Source organism: Cygnus olor, chromosome 3 (assembly GCF_009769625.2).
Source record: "Cygnus olor isolate bCygOlo1 chromosome 3, bCygOlo1.pri.v2, whole genome shotgun sequence".
Classification (NCBI taxonomy): Eukaryota; Metazoa; Chordata; class Aves; order Anseriformes; family Anatidae; genus Cygnus; species Cygnus olor.
Genome location: NC_049171.1, coordinates 93,946,132 through 93,964,481, shown reverse-complemented (window position 1 = coordinate 93,964,481; position 18,350 = coordinate 93,946,132). Strand labels below are relative to the sequence as shown.

Here is an 18,350-nt window from a genome sequence, read left to right as displayed (position 1 = left end):
GTAAATGCCCTAAAAGACTATCCTGTTTAAGTGTGTGTGAAGAATGGGAACAGCTTCCTGGGTGCTGCCCCTTACAGTTGCTGGTAGTGAAGTACTCTTGAGAATCTGGAGCCTGTGGCAGTTGACATTTTTATTTAGTTATTTTTACATCTGTAGCTTTAGAATGAGCTTTACACAGGGATGGCTCTGTATTTGTTGAAACAGGTAAAAGCAAGATAGATTAGTAGTATATAATGTTCTGATGGTTTACCTCTTCCCCTCTTCTCTCAGCTCTTAATAGCTCTGAAAATGTACAATGCGTCTGTCTTACCAAACAATGAGTAGCACTCTTGTGCAAGACTGCCTTGCTCAGAAATTATGAAAGCTATGCATCAAGCTGCTCCAATGGGAGCATTCTTTTTGTTCTCTCCTCTGGAGAGACTCTGGCCTCTCCTTCTGGGGTGTTCATTTGTGTTGTCTTCTGGAAGGACTTTGGCACCTCCTTTACCATGCTAGTTAAGGCCATTGCAAAATTTCAGATCTACTCAGCTGAAAGAGTTCTGCTACTTCTAAATCCCTGTTCTTGAGAGTCCATTTTTTCTTTGTAGTCTGTTTGACCCCACTATATGATCAGCACTCTCTGGCTGCTGTGTAGCTGGGAAGGGCAATAATCATCATTACCTATAGTTTTAGAAGAACTTATTGAGACTTTTTAATCAAATACAACTGTGTGGGAGAATTACTGCCTTGTGTAAAATTTCGTCTTGGAAGAGAGGTCTTAGACTGGAAAGGCTGCCCATAAAAAGTGGATGTCTTCATACCTTAAGCTTTCAGCACAAGCTGTTTTGCACTACTGCTCCACTTGTATAGTGCTGTACGCTTTGCTTATGAACAGAACTGTACAAGAAAGCAGGCACTTCTGTATCATTTGGAGAAATTTAGCTGAGTTTATATGTTTATAAAGCAATGTCACGCCCAACTTTGCCTTTGAATTTCTGGTCTGCTTATGCTCACAGAGCAGGTATCCATCTGGAGAAGGTGTTCATTTTCATATAAATAAAAATCTGACACAAACTTCTTCAGGTAGTTGATGTGCTTATCAGCTATTTGCAGGACTTGATGTAATGTTGGAGGCATATCACACATCCTCAAGTTCTTTTTTCAGAAAAGCAAGCTGTCTTGCAACCTAAAGCAAGGAAAATATTTTATTATAAAATAATAAAACTCTTCATGCTATAAAGCTTCAGGTTGTTGTAGAGCTATTCAAATCTTCCTTTCCTATACTGATGCTAAGCAAAACCTTGCCCTGAAACAAAATAAGGCTTTTACTCCAAAACTTCATTTTGGGAATAACTGCCACAATAACTAACACTTGCTAGGATTTGTGAAAATTAACAGCAATAAAATTTGTGATAGTCTGAGACACCAGTAACAATGCAGCAGGTCTTGGCAGTCTGTTGCTTTTAGCATACACACTTGCAGAAAGTGCAAAACCTTGAAACCTAATTGTAGTAGCTTCCTTTGACTGTACAGATCATGCATTCCAAAATGTAAAGATCAAACCCATCATATATTTTAGTCATGAGGAATATGTAAGTAAATAAAAAAAACAGCATGACAAAATTAAGCTCTTTACACTGTAGAGTGCAAGACTTCTCATGCTGGAACAATGTTTTGCACAACTTAGAACCTTTCATTCAAAGCTCCTGGCATATTACAGTGGAATTTTAACAATACTTTGAGATTTAAGGCACAATGAGGTTCAATAATTTTGCTCTGTTGTTGATTCTGTTCTGTAAATACTCAAGAGCAGCCTTAATTCCAGCATTTTTTTCTTTTAATACTTCAAACATACATTCAATGACTGCATGAACTACTGAGGCTGAAGTATTAATTGAGGAAAATCTCCACACTGTGTAATGGATGTGTACAATAAAGGGAACATACCTCATTTAGTGAATCCTCCCAAGATGAGTCACAATGACTGCCATTTGCCTGAATGTCTAAGATGATATTAGGGATCCAATTTCCTGGAACAATGAAGCCAGCAATCACTTGACATTGAATGAACAAGGAAAGGTAAGTGGGGGATGTGAGTTGTTTAGGGATAAAACGTCATTCTTCTTCCTTCTGTTCTGAAACTATTTCTGTTATTCTTTAAAGGGGAAAAAAGGATCATTTAGGGGCTTGCTGGATGAACTATATTTATGTTAACTAAGTATTTGAAAAATGTTTATATATTTAGTGTGTATGTTCCGTCTCTCTTTGGAAAGATGTGCTTTCTCTTTCTGAGCAAAGATGGATACTGGTGATACATTGTACATATTAATTAATTTAAGGAGGAGTCAATCTATAATATTTAATTACATGACTGCTAATACTCCGCTTTAGTTAAGTCCATGTATCTGTAATATTTTACCTTTCTTTTTTGTTCTGCCGGCATGATCTAGTGCAGCCTTCCGAAGTTTCTGAACATACCGTAGAACTCCTGTTAGTGGTATTCGCTGATCGTTTTCATATGCCGTTATAAAAACTGAAGGATAATACTGTTTAAAAAAACCAAGGTTAGATACATAACAATTGATTTTCTATTCAACCGAGTGAGCAGGTTTTTCTCCGTATATCTTACTGTACTACTTGTTATGGTTCATCTAAAATGTATCTATTACATAATTACCTGTAGCTGAAAAAACATTTTACTTTTATCAGTAAATGGAGAAAGTATTTTGGTCTGACAAATGACAAATTAATATTAGGGGATCATCTGCCTGCAAAAGGTAATCAAAAACATTGTCTCTATGCTGTTAAAGGTCTGACATGTGACTGCTTGCTGATGATTACCACCCAACCTTTCCCTGCTTCCCCCCAAATAATCATGGAATGGTACACCTTAAACAGAAGTAGTTGAGATTTACTTTTGCAAACTCTTTTTACACTTTAAGTTGTTTTTATTTAGCAAGATTTTTTATGAAGCTATGTAACACAGGTAGCACTTCCTCAAACAAAGATTTCCTCTGACATAACCATGTCAAAGCAATAGCTCATTTTCCATTTCACTGTTTGCCTCTGAAAGATATTTAATTAGTGGAAAATACCTCCTTTCTGCTCTAGCAAAGTATGGAAAATGCAGTAAAACAGCAGAAACCCCCCAGAAAGGAAGAACATGTTTTACATGTTGAGGTTTGTTAGGCGATAGAGTATGTGGCAGTCCTATAACAAAAACAGCTTTTGAAATTTGTTATTTAGTGGAATGCATTTGGCTAATGCCATAGTCTCTCTGACTCAAATATTGCTAAGATTATTACTGAAATAGCTTATATTTATATTAATGGTTCATTTTAACACAAAGAAGCAGCTAAGTTTTAAAATGCTGGAATAGAAAGCTTTGAAAGGGTAAAACATTTTTTTTTTTAATTCCAGTTATCTGTTCTCTATTATTTTCCTATCAAGTGCTACATGTTTATTCCTGTAGTATTCCACACAGAAAGGGCAGCTTTACCTGTGGCTTAATATTGTGGTAAGGACAGTAGCTTTTGATATACTTCATACATTTTTCATCTAGTAATGGATTTCCCCATTCTTCTTGTTCTTCAATTGTCAGTGGGAGATGAGTTTTCATCATTGTATTTAGAACATCTACGAAAGGAGCCTTAAAAATATTAAAAAAAAAAAAAAAAAAAAAAGTTGGCAAACAGGACCTCAAATGCTCAAAAGTCAAGGCTTTTTCAAATGAGGAATGTGATTTGGAATGTTTCAAATTCTGAAAGAGTTTTCTTAAAACAAGCTGTTTTTTTGTTTGGTATTTTTGTTTAACATCATAACGAGTAAGATGTCTGCAGTACAGTACCTTACCTGTAAAACCATGGCTCTGATAAGTTCTGGATCGCTGTTGCACAGGGCTCCTGCAAGAACTCCTCCAGCACTGGCAGCTGCTAGTGCTGTGTATTTTGGCTGAGAAAATCCTAGTTCGTGCAGCAGCATGATGCAAGCTTTAAGGTCATGGAGACCTTTGAGTTTGTTATGCTGACATCCATCTTTGTGCCAGCTATGGCCTAGCTCTCCTCCACCCCTGAAATTTAAAATAATTCAAATTGGAGTTTCTTTGCAAAAGACTACAGAGCAAAACTTCATATAATAAAGGACAGCAGCAGCCACAAAATCGCAAAAACATAGTTTGCCTTTCCAATTAACTTTTCTGTGTTCCTGTCTTTACCCTCCCTTATGGCTAGAATACACAACATGCAAACAAAAAAAATCCTTGCATGATTCGTGAAAATGTAACAGCATAAGGGTGTTCTATGTCCTTGTGCTCTTGTGTCCTAGAACTTGCAGAAAAAGCATTTTAGGAAATGTCATTGTCAAAGTAGCCAGTACAAAATCAAATACTGATATTATCTTTTTATACAGGAAATTATTAAAATAACTAAAACATTTTCCTTTCTTATATCGCTATCACTAAATTTATTAACAAGAGTGAAAGAATATTATTTCCTAGCTCCGTGCCAAGATGCTCAGGATTTCTTTTGTGCAGCTTAAAATTTGAGACTGTCAGTAAGTTTTTCTTTCTGCGAATTTCAGATACTACAGGAACTGGTGTTTTTTTTTTTTTAATACTCACAGATTTTTTTAAACTAAATTAACTTGTATTCCTTTACATACAACCACAAATTTAGTTCTAAGCTACCTAAAATTTCCTTATTCAGGTTTCAAGTTTAAAATCAATCAACTGATTAGTCTGACAAAATTCTTCATCTTTGGTACTCTCTGGGATTGACTTGCACTGTAAGATACAGGGATACTTACACGGAGGAAGAACTGCACAATGCTGAATATATTTATTTGCTGAATTTGTTTTGGAACTCTTATTTCCAACATGTGTTCATTCTCCCCCTTTCTTCCCCTCCTTAAAGTGCTATTTTTATTACCTTTCTTTACCTACTGAATTATCTCAATGAAAATGTGAAGTCTGTTGTATATAGTGCTTTTATAAAACTAATTTGTAGTTAAACTGAGGACAGAAGATTTAGTCAACAGTAAAACAGAGGCAACTTGAATGTTTAGTTGATGCTGTAGAAAGGCAAATGGTTTTCAGAAGGCACACACTGAATATTAGTACACAGTGCCCACAGAAAAAGAGGGCAGTAACATATCACTGCAATTTGAACGTGTTATCAAATATTTTTGAGTGAAGATGAGATAAAAAGTAATGAAATTTCAAAAAGATTAGAACTTATACACAATCATACTGTTGATTTAAGTAACCTGAATACAGTATGTTGTCGTAAAAGTATATTTTCTTCCCAGAGCAATTTTTTTTAAAAAGGGCTTTTAAAAATTATAAAGAGATGGAGGTGAAAAGCATAAAGACTTACATAAAGCTAAGCAGAGAAAAAACTTCTCTACCTCTTCAGTTGCACATCAAGAAATATCTGTATTTCCCACAAACGAAAATCTTATTTTCATGTTATATTTGACTTACCTAACATGGCAATATGCTAATATCCAACCCTCTTCAATTAACAACAGCTTCTCTTCTTTAAAGCTCATGTTCAAATCTATGCCATAAGCTCCATATACATGAACTAGAAGTGGTTTCCTGTGTAGCTCTTTAGAATTCATATTATGAAAAACTGTAATTGGCACCAAAGTTTCATCCTGGAAATGAAGGAGTATTTTACAATAAAGGACATTTCAGAAATCTCAATGACACATGGCAATGAAAACTTCAATTATTTATTTTAAAATGTGTTTTTTTGATTACAGTAATTTTTTTCACTTAAATTGTACAAAGCACTCTTGAAAAATAAAGCAAGAGACTGAACCTCTGCTGTGTAGGCTTACGGACGTAGAATATAAAATTCATTTAAGTGCAACACCTGAGGAGTTTTTAAACTACCAAAGCACCCAAGTCTTCCTTCCCTCTTTAACACCAAGAATATCTATGATTAACTAAATAGTTTACCACTTACTGCAGCACAAACTCTTTATTAACATCACCAATTTTTTAAACGCAGGCTGTTAAAACTCTCTCGATCTATACTGTGTAGATGGTTGTGGGGTGTCCTTTTCAACTGCTGGCATATTTTTCTAATTTATCATAGAGAACGTGATTCCATACATCAACTAGGGAGTCTAAGTTACACTGTACTAAGATTCTTGACTCATCGTGTACTGTTATCTCCTCTAGCATACCTAGATCAATGAAAAAATCTTATCACGACTCTTTCTTGTTCTTCTCTACAGTACTGAAGAAAACACCCACTGGTAAGTAAGTATAGCACCAAATGCTCTTTTACATTTTTAATCTCTATTCCCTGCCAAATGCATTTTCTATAAAAGGGTGGGGAGGAAGGGAAGAATAAAGGGAATGGGAAAAGGACTGGAAAATCTTACCTTGCTTTTAGCTAGTAAACGTATAGTGTGACAGTTGGTAATAATTGGTACCTCTTGCACAGCTTGTTCAATGAGATTATTTTCTTTAAATGAATATGCAAAACGCTTAGGGGGGTGTACTGGGGAGGTGAGCTGAAAATAGCAAGTGCTGGTGGTATGTTCAGGATGGGATTCCAATTCAAATGCACAGGCCCACGCAGGCAGCTGAGAAAACACAGCATTTCAAGTGAGACCCTTACGCTTCTTCTATAAATTCTGCTTAGTGTGTCCTTCGGAGGAAAAAATTTTGAATAGCAAGCTAATTATCTTCAGTTTTTACATAGCACAATCTTTATTTCTTTTAAATTCAGTAATAGTCATAAAATGAGAGACTTTGGTAAACTTTTCACCTAAGGCCATTGGATGAAGTTTGTTAATGAAATAGAAAAATAAATCCAAATTAAAATCCAGTTTGAAATGAGCATTAGTGCAGATTTTTTAAAATTAAAACATGCTTTGAAACGGTTCTGCATTGTTTTTAATTTTTAGATCCTCTTTCCCCTCTGATTTCCAGTCGTACTTCACCATGTTACACAGCCAAGTCCATGTCAGTTGTTAGGCTTTTGCTGTGAGTTAGCTCAGTAATGCTAAGCCACTGAAAACCCCTGCCTCTTAACTTTGTTCTTAGTGCCAGCCATTGTGAAGAACAAAACCTTTTCCTGGCACATTTACCCTCAGACACTTACTGCTATTGTATTTAAGATTTTTAACTCCACTAAGAATAAAAGAAATCAAGATTCATTCTTTGAGAGCAGCGGGGACATAGTCAAACCCTCTGCCAGGCCACTGCTTACCAAAGTTCTCCAGAGTAACTGCAGACCCTCTCTGAATAAATAAATTAACTAAGACCATTTTCAAAAATGAAAGGTTTCAGAGACCATAAAGTACACTTTGTTGAAAACCTTTTATCTGTAGCAGTTTTATAGAACCCAGTACTGGTAGCTTGTTGCAATAAACTTGCAAGTTCTTTAGACAGTATTTTTCAGGCAAACAAATCAATTAAATATTTCATCTAAGCAGTCTCCAAAAAACATGGTTTTTAATTAAGTCACCATATTTGTATTCCGCAAGTATTTAGCAACAACTAGAGAAAGGAAGAAATATTCCCCGTAAATTGTACTGCAATACCAAGGTTTCCCATTTATTATTCCAGCAACCAGATTTGTCTTCTGAATGTTCTGATCTTTCTTCCCAGGGAGGGCCAGGCTTACTTCCTTGCATGGGCTGATGACTGTAACCACAAACAGGCCCAGTAAAAGTTATCTTTTGCTTTATAATCTTATATGATTTTTTTTGCTTTATGATCTTATATTTAAAAGAATTAAATTGATCCTGTGCAATGTGCTCCGGGTGGCCCTGGACTAGATGATCTAGTGGTTGGACTAGATGATCTGCAGACGTCCCTTCCAACCTCAACCATTCTGTGATCAAGTACTGCTGGAAAAAGACCAAGTTGCCTGAGGAAGCTAAAACTTACCTGTATTGAGTGAACTGAATGTGAAACAAAAGAAATCACATTTAAGTAGAGATGACCAGCATTCTGCAGGAACAAAATACAGTGATCACTGAACATCTCCAAGTCTATTAGCTTGCTTTTCTCTTCCGGTGCATAAACTAGCTGCCAGTTCTCCATGCCACTGGAACCTACTGGTGCCTTCATCAACTGTAAACACAAAATACAACCTCACATTACTAAGATATAGTAAGAGTTATGAGACGTACAGACATACAGCTGATCTTGTGCAACATTTTAATTACAAAAGATTGTTTTTTTTTTCTTCCTGACTGAAACTGGAGGGTTGAAAATTTGTTTTACCTGGGCAGAATGGAACTATTCAGTAACTGCATACATATCGATAGCAAGAGAGATCTGTGTGACAGATGACAATTATTTTTTACAACTCCATTTGCAATTGAACAATGTTGCTTTAAGACACTTTGAGTATGCTGGAAGGGAGAGGGCAGGGTAGGGGTTTTCCATGAAGGTTGCTTCTGCTGCCTTTTCATCTAAGCAGGCAGTCTCTCTGTTTAAATCTCAGTTTTTCAGCTCCCTCTGCTGTGGTTCTCTCACTTCCTCTGCTTATCATACCTGATGTCTCTCCAGCCTCCCCTTCCAAAGTTTGCCGAAAGTGAGCTTGGGAACAAGGAGTGGCTCTGCACAGACACAGCAGGCAGGGCAGAAGTTGTTTTTTTGCTTCTGTTCAGTCTGATCTTTAAATACAGGGAAAAAAAATCAAAATAACTGCAGTTAATTATTCTTAGTTATGCCTACTGAAACCTACCCCTTTCAAGTTTAAAATGTCTTTTAATTGTCCTTGGGGAGGTCACCTGAAAGCTCCAGTCCACCTTTCTTTCACAAAGCAATAGGTTTATACTATGGAGGTGACAAAGCTAAATCCAGTCTGCTGTAATACTGCCTTTTCCACTCCTTCTTATGAGTTTCCACTGCTTGCTTTGTACCGGCACAACTACTACTTATTAAACCCAAGTGGTGAACTTGTTCAACTAGCTGATCCAGCATAAACCAACCTTATTAAACAAGGAAAAAAAAAAAACAAAAAACCAATAAACAGAACTGGCTCAGCCTCCAGTCACATGGGTGTTAAAAGTTTTGGAGGGAAGACAGGATCATAGCAAGCTGTTTTCTTTAGTAAAGGGTTTTGGTTCAAAGGGAAATTAAAAAAAAAAAAAAGTATATGTGTATACTTGATATATTTTTATATACTACAATGTATATACTTGATTTGGTACACAAAAATGGGCAAGTTGGATGGTGCTGATGGAAGGTCACTGTTCCCTGTCTGGTAGTCAGCACTTCCCAGCAGTGCACTACATACAGGAGGACAAGATGCTGCCACCTGAGTAGCAAGGCATTTCCTCTCAGTAAGTGGTATAGTCTTAGCTATCAAGGAAAAGTTGCCACTTGAAACATTTTAATGTGACTAGGAAAACTGCTATGGATTGAAGGAAATTTATGGAACAATTTGTATCTAAATACATTTGCAAAAGGAAGTTCAAATCTTGTAAGGGCTTTCAGTGTGTCCAGTAGCACTGCAAATCATTTGGTTATTGAGATAAATTTTAATAAAGGGCAAATATCTGGTAAAGAATGCTCATTTCTTGATATTTCCAAAGAAGTTAAGAGTGAAATCAGCATGCTACAGGCAAGACTCAGACAGTACTGTAGTTTTTGAATCCATGCAGCGATCTTTGTAATTCTCTTGAATTATTTCAGTAAACTGTGAAGCACACAGTTAAAACCCAGCCTTACTATTTCTATGATCTGCAACAGGCATCTGACTTAATCTTATGACTCTTACTATCCGTTAAGATTACCTTATATTCTGCAGGTTCTCCATATGTAGTGAGAATATACAACTCATCGTTTCTGTGCTCAATGTGGTAAATGACACCTTTTGTTCGTGCTTGTACGAGAACAGGTAACTTAAAAGGATGTCTACAGTCAACCAGCCAAACTTCTGAGGTTGTCTTGCTGTTGCTGTTGATAGTGAGAAAACGTCTATCTTTTGTGCAGTATATGTCCACAAAAAATCTATAAGCAATAATAATAATAAAAAAAAGCTTAAGCCTGATTAATAATCAAAAACCTTATCAGTTAATCCAGAATCATGGGCTTCCCGCTACAAGGTAAGAAAGGGCATGCCTATAAGTAGGCCAGAGAAATTCCAGACTACTTGGTTCCAAACCCACTTCTGCTGCATTTATTTCAGCATTCAAAACCCAACAACTTTGTGTGTGGAACCTGAAGTCTGCAGGGGAAGTAGTTCAGTTATTCCCCAAATTAATCCACGTTTTTGCATCAGTCAGATGGATTGGAAGGTCACAGATGTGTATGCTTTAAAGTTCACGCAGAACCTAGAAATTTCTATTGAGCTAGTGACCTTATTTCAGAAAAGAAAGTTCTAAAGAATAATTTAAATTAATTTTAATAAAGGACATCATGTGGAAACAGCGAAGTAAGAGCTTTTATAAAGATAAATTGATAAAAAGGCTGTTACTGATTTAACTTTCCCCGAAGTAAGACAAGAAGACAACTTGAAAAAAAAAAAAAAAGCACAGAGGCCTGTATAAGACAAGACGGACAGTGTTGAAGTGATAAAGCTGGAAAATAGGAACCGTTTAGCAACTCCCTACTGGTTTTAAATGCTTCTAAAATGTAGAAACAGGAAATAATGGTAACCAGTGGTTGGATATTGAACAAGTTCAGGCTGCAAGTCAGATTCAAATTTCTAAATACATCATACAAATTAATTGAAATGTCACAGCTTGGGACCTGAGAGTTTCATTGTCATTTTGAATCTTTAAGACGGGATGTCTCTACACAAAGTACCTCCAACACACAGCTCCAGAAGATTTCATGAAGAAACTGCATGGTTGAGGACTGTAATCTGCATTATACAAATCAGATGCAAGACTGCAATAATGATCCTTCGAGACTTAAAAATATTTGAATGGTGAAAGAAAGGAAGCTTTGGATAGCATTTTCAGTGCCTTTAATTATTTGCAGGTGGAGAAATTCCTTTTTTTTTTTTTTTTGGTACAATTGTTTTGTCTAATTGCACGCTCTTGATGTTTTTAGGAGGACAGAGACAGCAGGGATTCTTAAGTCTGCAAGGAATCAGCCTCCTGGCTCTCTAATCCACACAAATTTGGCAGGTGTGGCACTGCATTCAGTAGAAATTCCAACAGTCTGGCTCTGCTGACCTTACCTCTAAGAGAGTCAAGCTGAAATGCAGGTTACAGTTCTCCCCAAGGTCTCTGGCCTTCACATCACATATGAAGCACCTATCTAGCCTTTTTTTTTTTTTTAAGGAAGTCAAGCTAACATCACCTTCTACAAAAAATATCTGATTGCAAGTAAGAGAGTTGGTGATACGTAGAACAGAACTGCTCAGCAGCAGTGCAAAAGACCATCTTGCCCTCCTCCACAAACAAGTGGACATGCAGTCATGAGCTGCACTAGCACATGAACCTTTAGAGTAAGTTTCTAGTAGATTTACTGTAATGACTACGACCTTCAAAATTATGCCAGCAGTTTCCCTGTGGGGACATGTCAAGTCAGTGCAACTTGATTTTAAAATAATATGCAACAACTACAGCTGGAATAAAAAGATTTACTCTATCTCAATTACAGACTTTTATTTCCAGATGAATGTATAGTTGAAATTTCTTTACTGAATATGTTACTTGAATTAAGAATACTTACAAACATTTATAGTATGCTGTACGAATCTGTCATTTTAATGCTACATGGCTGAAAAACTAGTTCTGCACTCAATTCAGCAAGAGCCCTCTTGTCTTCCTAAGCCACTGCTTAAAGAAAGGTTATTGAGAGGGTATTCAGTCAACAATAGTTCTCTCTCTGGGCACGCTGTAATGATTTTGCTCATCCATTACCCAGAGCAAGGATTAGCCTGAACTTCTATGTTTTTTAAAAGATGTATCAGACATCAGTAGCAGAGAAAACAAAATGAAACCCCCAGTCTGATTTATCCTGTATGAAACTGTCACACATTCATTAAAGGACACCCTGACCCGAGACTGACCTTGACATTTATAATCTTAGCTGAACTCGTGAGGTAACAGAGAAAAGTTAAATCGCTGCTGATCACATATCAAGAGGAGATGAAAGTACATTCTCAGACTGTATACGGCACTACTGAACAGAACTTACATGGCATAGCAGAACAGAACTTAAAAATGCCTTCTGCCATTTGAAGCATGGTATAGAAGCAAAAAAAACAGCTCCAAACCAGTTGTATTTTACTTATTAAATACTCTAGAATATGCAGAGGACTTATTTTATTTTAGATGGGTATTACCTTGCATCTTGTTCTGTATAAACCAGCTCAGTATGTTTCTGCTTAGTGAAAGTGGTCATAAACACATTCTGGCATTTAAGGTTCTTCTGACTTGTGTAATACAAAACATCATTTGTAACCCATTCTGGAAAAAAGACAAATGCATATCAAATTGGGAACAGTATATACTATTACTGAGAGAAAATAGAGCTCCATGAACATTCTGAAAAAGGTGGGTTGCAGCTGACGTGGAACTGAGGACAACACTTCTGCGTTCCAGAGGCTGGGGTATGTCACAAAAAGATTTTTCTATGTTTTCTTTGAATGCCACATATCTCATAACATCTGGGGGGGGGAAGAAACAGGGCCCAGGAAGAGGAAGCTTTTGATGCTGTCAGGGTCCTGGAGGTAACAGGAAAATAGGAGATATGTGGCTGTTTAAAGCTGCACAGGGAAGCACAAATTTATGTAGTCAGCAAGACAATAGAGGATATGAGCTCTGCACCGCTGCATATGACCGTAGGGAAAGCATTTAGAGAAAAGAGAAGATGTGTATGTCTCATGGATACTCCTGAGATAAAAAATGCTCTAGTTTTCTGTGCTTGCATACATGGTAATTACCTAGAGCGGTAAATTCTTGCCCTGGCCAGGCAAACTGCTTACTGCACTACATATCCTTGATGACATCTACCAAACTGCAAAATACAAGCTGTAGAACATTGCATACATTCTGTTGTGCTCTTTTTGCTATATTCTTCAATATGCTATTAAAAAAAAAAAAGAGGAAAGATTTCTCTTTCACTTAGGTTTACCTCTGCATGTGTTTAAGAGCAACGTAAAACTCCCTCACCTATGCTGAAAGAGTTGACCGAAGCCCTAACTGAATTCATTGGGCTCTGAATGGTGACCCGCATCCTAGAGTCTGCCTGAAATTCCAGCCAACACTTAGTAGTACTTAGCATTTGCGTACTTTTAAGCTAGTGCTTACAGCTATCAGTTATTTCAGTTCAATACCTACATTTCCCAAAAAGATCCTTATATTGCAGTTATGTCAGTAAATTTTTAAAGAAGCATACTGAATTCAATAAAAAGAATGATGTGCATGAGTGTTCAAACATGTATAAATGCTTGCTTCTATAAAGAAGGAAAACTTGTGTCATGAAAGGAGTCACTCATATCGAATAACTTGTAATTTTGCAGTGTGGAGGAACACATCTCTCAAATGAGAAATAGTTCAACAGCTGTAAGGATTAAATCTAAAAATGTTACTTCCTTACTTTTTTAAAGCACTACTCCTATTATATGTAGACTAAGAAAAATGCTTAGAAAGTTGGTGTGATCTACAGGATATTTATAAATACAGCTTACCAAAACTAAATACATTTGGAATGACTTTTTCCACGACAGGGAAATCACCAAGTTTCATAACAACACAGGTTGCCTCTTCAGAATTTTCACTTTTTAAGCTGGTAGCCATGTATCTCTGGTCTGGCGAAATTCTGATCCGTTGAATAAAGGCATCATAAAAGCCAAGATCTTCAACACTGAATAAAATGTGAACTTTTCCTTCATCTACTACATTAAAAAATAAAAATAAAAAAATCCTTTAATTAAGGCATGTTAAAATGAACAGTATTTGTTGATACCTATGTTTAATAAGTCTGCTTACAGTATTCACAAGCATACTACTGGAACCAAGTATCTCTTTTGTGAGACACCTGCAAATGCAGTTTGTAAAAATAAACAAAATAAGTACTGCCCTCCTCCCCTTCCCTAAAGTGTTTTTGGTATTACAAATATTTGAAAAGTATAGATACTGGCATCTGGCAAACGTATTAAATTTTAAAGTTCAGATACCGATAGTACAGGTGGTTTTATTAAATATAATCAGTAATTTTTTTTTCATCCTCTCTGAAATAAAATAGGCCTTTTTTAAAAATTTAAATTAGGACTCCGAGAAGAAGTGGTTTTTCTCTTTCCTTTCTAGAAACTTGCCTCAGTTTCAGTTTATTGTTATTTCCTTACTCTTTGCATCTCACCTTTTGCATACATTCTGGAATCTCACCATTGCATACATTCTGTTCTGCTCTTTTTGCTATATTCTCACCTTTTCAGAATCAGGATTTTAGAATTATTGATCAATTGTTAAAGAATGTTATAAAATACATTTAGATTTTTTTTAAAGAGCAATTAAGCCTTAATATAAGAAAAGTACACTGATCATACATGCACCATTATTTTAACAGTTGTACCATGCTAGGAAGAGAAATTCCTTACCAGCATCTGCTTTTGAAAGAAATATGCATCCATTCTCCTCAAAGTACACACTCTCTCCAACCTTAATCTGTTCAATGCAAAACAAACTTGTTTCAAGTCCAACAGCCAGATTATCTCCTTAGAAAACCTATATTAAGTGTTCTGTACAGCACAATTGTATGTAAATAAAAGAACACAGCACAGAACATGAAAGAGGGGAAAGAAGGAATTACATGCATCAGAAAGGTTCTTCCAAAGTTAGTGTACTTAAGCTACCTAAATGTGCTCTAAATTTAATCAACGGCTACGATGACCTGTACCTGCTCTTCTAACTTACAATGTCTTATATTCTTTATCAAATATCAGATCATTGTTGAACCTTTATTTGTCTTTGACTATGGTGAAATTAAGGTCAAATACATTATCATAACATGACAAGCTGTTCTAAACACATGCTGTTACTATCCACAACTATTCAATAGTTGAAATTACCACCGTAACCAGTGAAATAGCATTTTATAACATGAATGGCTTCACTGCTATTTGTACTCAACGACGGAAAATGTTTGTATTTTTTGCCACTTACCCGTGGGCTTCCCGAACTGAGTGTATACTCGTTGTGCAATTCTTCTATTTTTTTCTTAATTCTTTCTGCCATAGCTTTGTATCTTCCTGAAATTTCATTCCAGTTTTTCTGCTCTGACTTCAGAAGATCCTTGTACAAAAGCTCTGGTGTTGTTATAGATGCTATTTTTTTTCTTTTGCAAGGGATTTCTGTCCCTTCCTGCTAAATAAGGAAAGAAAACAATGGCTATAAGCCAGCAATCTGTACTCCAATATGAATACACTGAGGCAATAATGATCTTTCCTGAGCTACAGACCCACAAACCAACTTTGCATTATTACAATAGTACAAGCCGTTAAAAATAAAAAGAACAACCACAGTTGGAAGGATTCTTTCAATTCTTCCGGATCTTTTAGGGAGGCGTTCTAAATGTACTCTACTTAACACATTTACTGAGGTTTCCTTTTCAAGTTTAGGGTACTTTAATGTATATTCTTAACTGATTGTATGTAAGTATGTTTGGTTTTGTTCTAAAACTAGTTTTTAGTTATCTTTACTGAATTCTATCATTTTTTTCTTCTTCAGAAGTGTTTTTTTTTCCATCTTTTTCCTTTCTTAATGTATTATTTCTTATTTCCTTTTCTACATAACAATGCCCCCACGCTGCCTATCCCTGTAGCCAGGAGTCCTAGCAGCTCGTTCCGGTTCTTTCTTCACCTCCTCTAAAGGGGTAGTCTAAATGTTCTTCAGGAGCAGAGTAAAGTGAAGCAGTGAACTGATAAGGGTTCTGCAACAATTTTTATCAGGAATAAGCTCATGGATCTGGTTTTTCACAATCCATGAGCTGCTATATTCTGCTACTTCATTGCCAACAAAGTTGTCTTCTGTAAAAACATAAAAATTGTGTTAAAATTGCTAGAACAATGCTAATTCTTTTTGCTTACTGTAAAATGTCATTTGATCAAACTATGCTTAATATGTATTACAGTATGCAACACTGCATAGATCACACAAAGTAGCATTTTATAACTTTCTATGTAATATGTTTCTAAACTTATAAAGCTGTATACACTTATAACCCATCCTTATTTTGCAGCAAGAACTGTTGGCTTTTTTCTGGTTCGTCCTCACAAATGGTTGAGATCTGAAATGTGAACATCAGCAGCAGCTCCTTCTCCTTTCAAAGGCTATATGTCTACTTCAATTACTAAACTGCCTATGGACATAAACTGCATCATTCATGAGAGCATGAGTGTTCACTACCGGTTCAGACCACCAGTTCCCCTGGCCTAGCATATCAAATCAGAAGCACAGGTCAAACAAACCACAAAAGATCTTAAAAAAGCTCTAGGGGAACTCTGTAATTAGTTAAGGTAAAGAAATATCAGGATGTGTTAGTTGTACCACCCTCTCCCTGTAAGTAAAAAAAAAAAAATATTTTGAGAAAGGCAATCCCCGAAAGAAACCCCATCTCCCAAAACAGATGCAAACAAACTCCCATAGTGGGCACAAACACTAACTTAGGGAAGAGTAAGGATGGGTCACATCACAAATATCATCACAGATGATATTTCCCAACAGGTATTCCTTCAGCCTTCAACTATGTTAGCTCAGGAATCTCCTGAGCTGAATGTGGTTTCTAGATATTTAAAAATATTTTTAACAGTCTCTTTCAAGTACGTATTTAATGTCCCCTTGGACATATGTAAAATTTTAGCCTCCACAACTCCTTTTGGCAAGTTCCACGCGTGTCTTTTATGACTCTTGCGATGATTCCCTCTCCCTTTGTTTTGAACAGTTCCTGTTATATTTATTTGGAAATATTATATAGAGCTAGTGGCAACAGTATAGGCATATATCAGAGGAATTACAGTACACCTGGGTAACATCTAGAGGAGCATCTAGGGAGATTTCTGAGGTTAGCAGGGGATCTCAGTGACAAATTGTTTGCAAGCATTTGCTCCAAAGCAAACAGGCTTTTCAAAAAACAGGCAAAACAGGCCTTCGTGTGAAGGCCACCTGTTTGTCTCCTGGAAAGTGTTGCAGACCAGCATTTGAAACTGCCAGTGAATAAACAAAACCACAGCTTCTCATCCATCAAGACTTCTAGGACGTTCCTTGAAACATTAGTATATACTGATGACACAGACATAGCAACATGTTACATTATGGTTAAAAATAAGAGGGTTACAACAAATACTTCAAACATGATCTTTGGGTCAACTTTGAAGAAACATTGTTAACTAGAAACAATTTTAGAAAAACTACACTTCCATCTGAAAGTATGTCTAAGATAAACCAATGCAACAGTCTTTTAAAATGGCATTTATGTGCTACACGTGTAAATCAGTTTACTGGTGGGCATACTGCAGTAAACTTATTTTTCTAATACTGTTAGAAAATTCTTCATTAGAAACACAGGAGCAGAAGATCTGAAATTATTTCAGCCCATTTTATGACTCTGTGTGATACATTACCACTGATTTATACAATATTTATTTAGAGAAATAAAACCAAGTGCTTTTAAAAGTACAGTTTTTCAACTGTGAACATGATTGTGAGAAGTCATTATTATATTTTAATATTATAATATGGTATAAACTGTGATTTACTGATCAGCGTACAAAAGACCATGTTTTTCTGAGCCAGCTCATGGTTAGGCCTAGTGTCACCAGTTTGGACACTGTCTCTATACTAACTGATCTCTCCCTCCTGACACTTTAACTGAATCTTTCTCGAAGATCCTTTCTTTATTATTTTACAAATTGCTACAGCAGGAAAATCAACCCAAATGTAACTTGACATCAAAACAGTACAGGAAGTTGAGCAGAAGCATGTGCCTTTCAACATAAGTGAAATCCTAGTATTTATTCTTCTGCTTCAAACCCTTTAGGAAGAACATATTTCCTTGAGTTTTGAAAACTGTGGCTGGCTTCCTTAACAGATGCATCAAGATGGTTGTTGACATTAAGGTTGTATGTAAACTTCATACCTTGCAGGAAAAGAATCTCCATGGCAGGATGCTTCCAGGTGGCACAGTGCTGTTGCGTGTGCTTCCTGACCAGTCCAGGATGTGGCATTTTTTTGGTTTTAATTTACTATAGAGACATATTGTTTGAAGATGGTTGTCCTTAGAGCAGTATTTGACACTGAAGTTCAGCCCTCGGATAAAAGATTTTGCGGTCCAACACATGATGTCCAAATCTTTTTCTTGGCAGTCACCCTGAAATTTACGAAAATCCCAAACTCCTGATCACTTGCACTATGTGAAACATACATGACATAAACTGAAGGTA

At 36.2% G+C, this 18,350-nt stretch overlaps 1 protein-coding gene across 13 annotated transcripts; it reads right to left on the bottom strand.

Annotated features, from left to right (window-relative positions):
• Positions 1-108: 108 nt before the first annotated feature.
• PREPL (prolyl endopeptidase like) lies at positions 109-18,247 on the bottom strand. Of its 13 annotated transcripts, none has more exons than XM_040554190.1 (15): positions 18,047-18,247; positions 15,076-15,276; positions 14,511-14,577; positions 13,602-13,808; positions 12,255-12,378; positions 9,748-9,964; positions 8,501-8,617; positions 7,889-8,074; positions 6,373-6,576; positions 5,459-5,634; positions 3,832-4,048; positions 3,479-3,628; positions 2,399-2,528; positions 1,927-2,009; positions 109-1,165 (listed from the first exon to the last, which is right to left on the bottom strand). In XM_040554190.1, exons 1-15 carry the CDS (start codon positions 18,245-18,247, stop codon positions 1,118-1,120), a joined length of 2,328 nt encoding a protein of 775 aa, XP_040410124.1. In that variant the 3' UTR covers positions 109-1,117. The 13 variants fall into 13 exon arrangements, with proteins under 13 accessions (XP_040410124.1, XP_040410125.1, XP_040410128.1 ...); XM_040554191.1 differs by having other exon boundaries at positions 2,399-2,525; XM_040554194.1 differs by having other exon boundaries at positions 9,748-9,910.
• Positions 18,248-18,350: the final 103 nt, after the last annotated feature.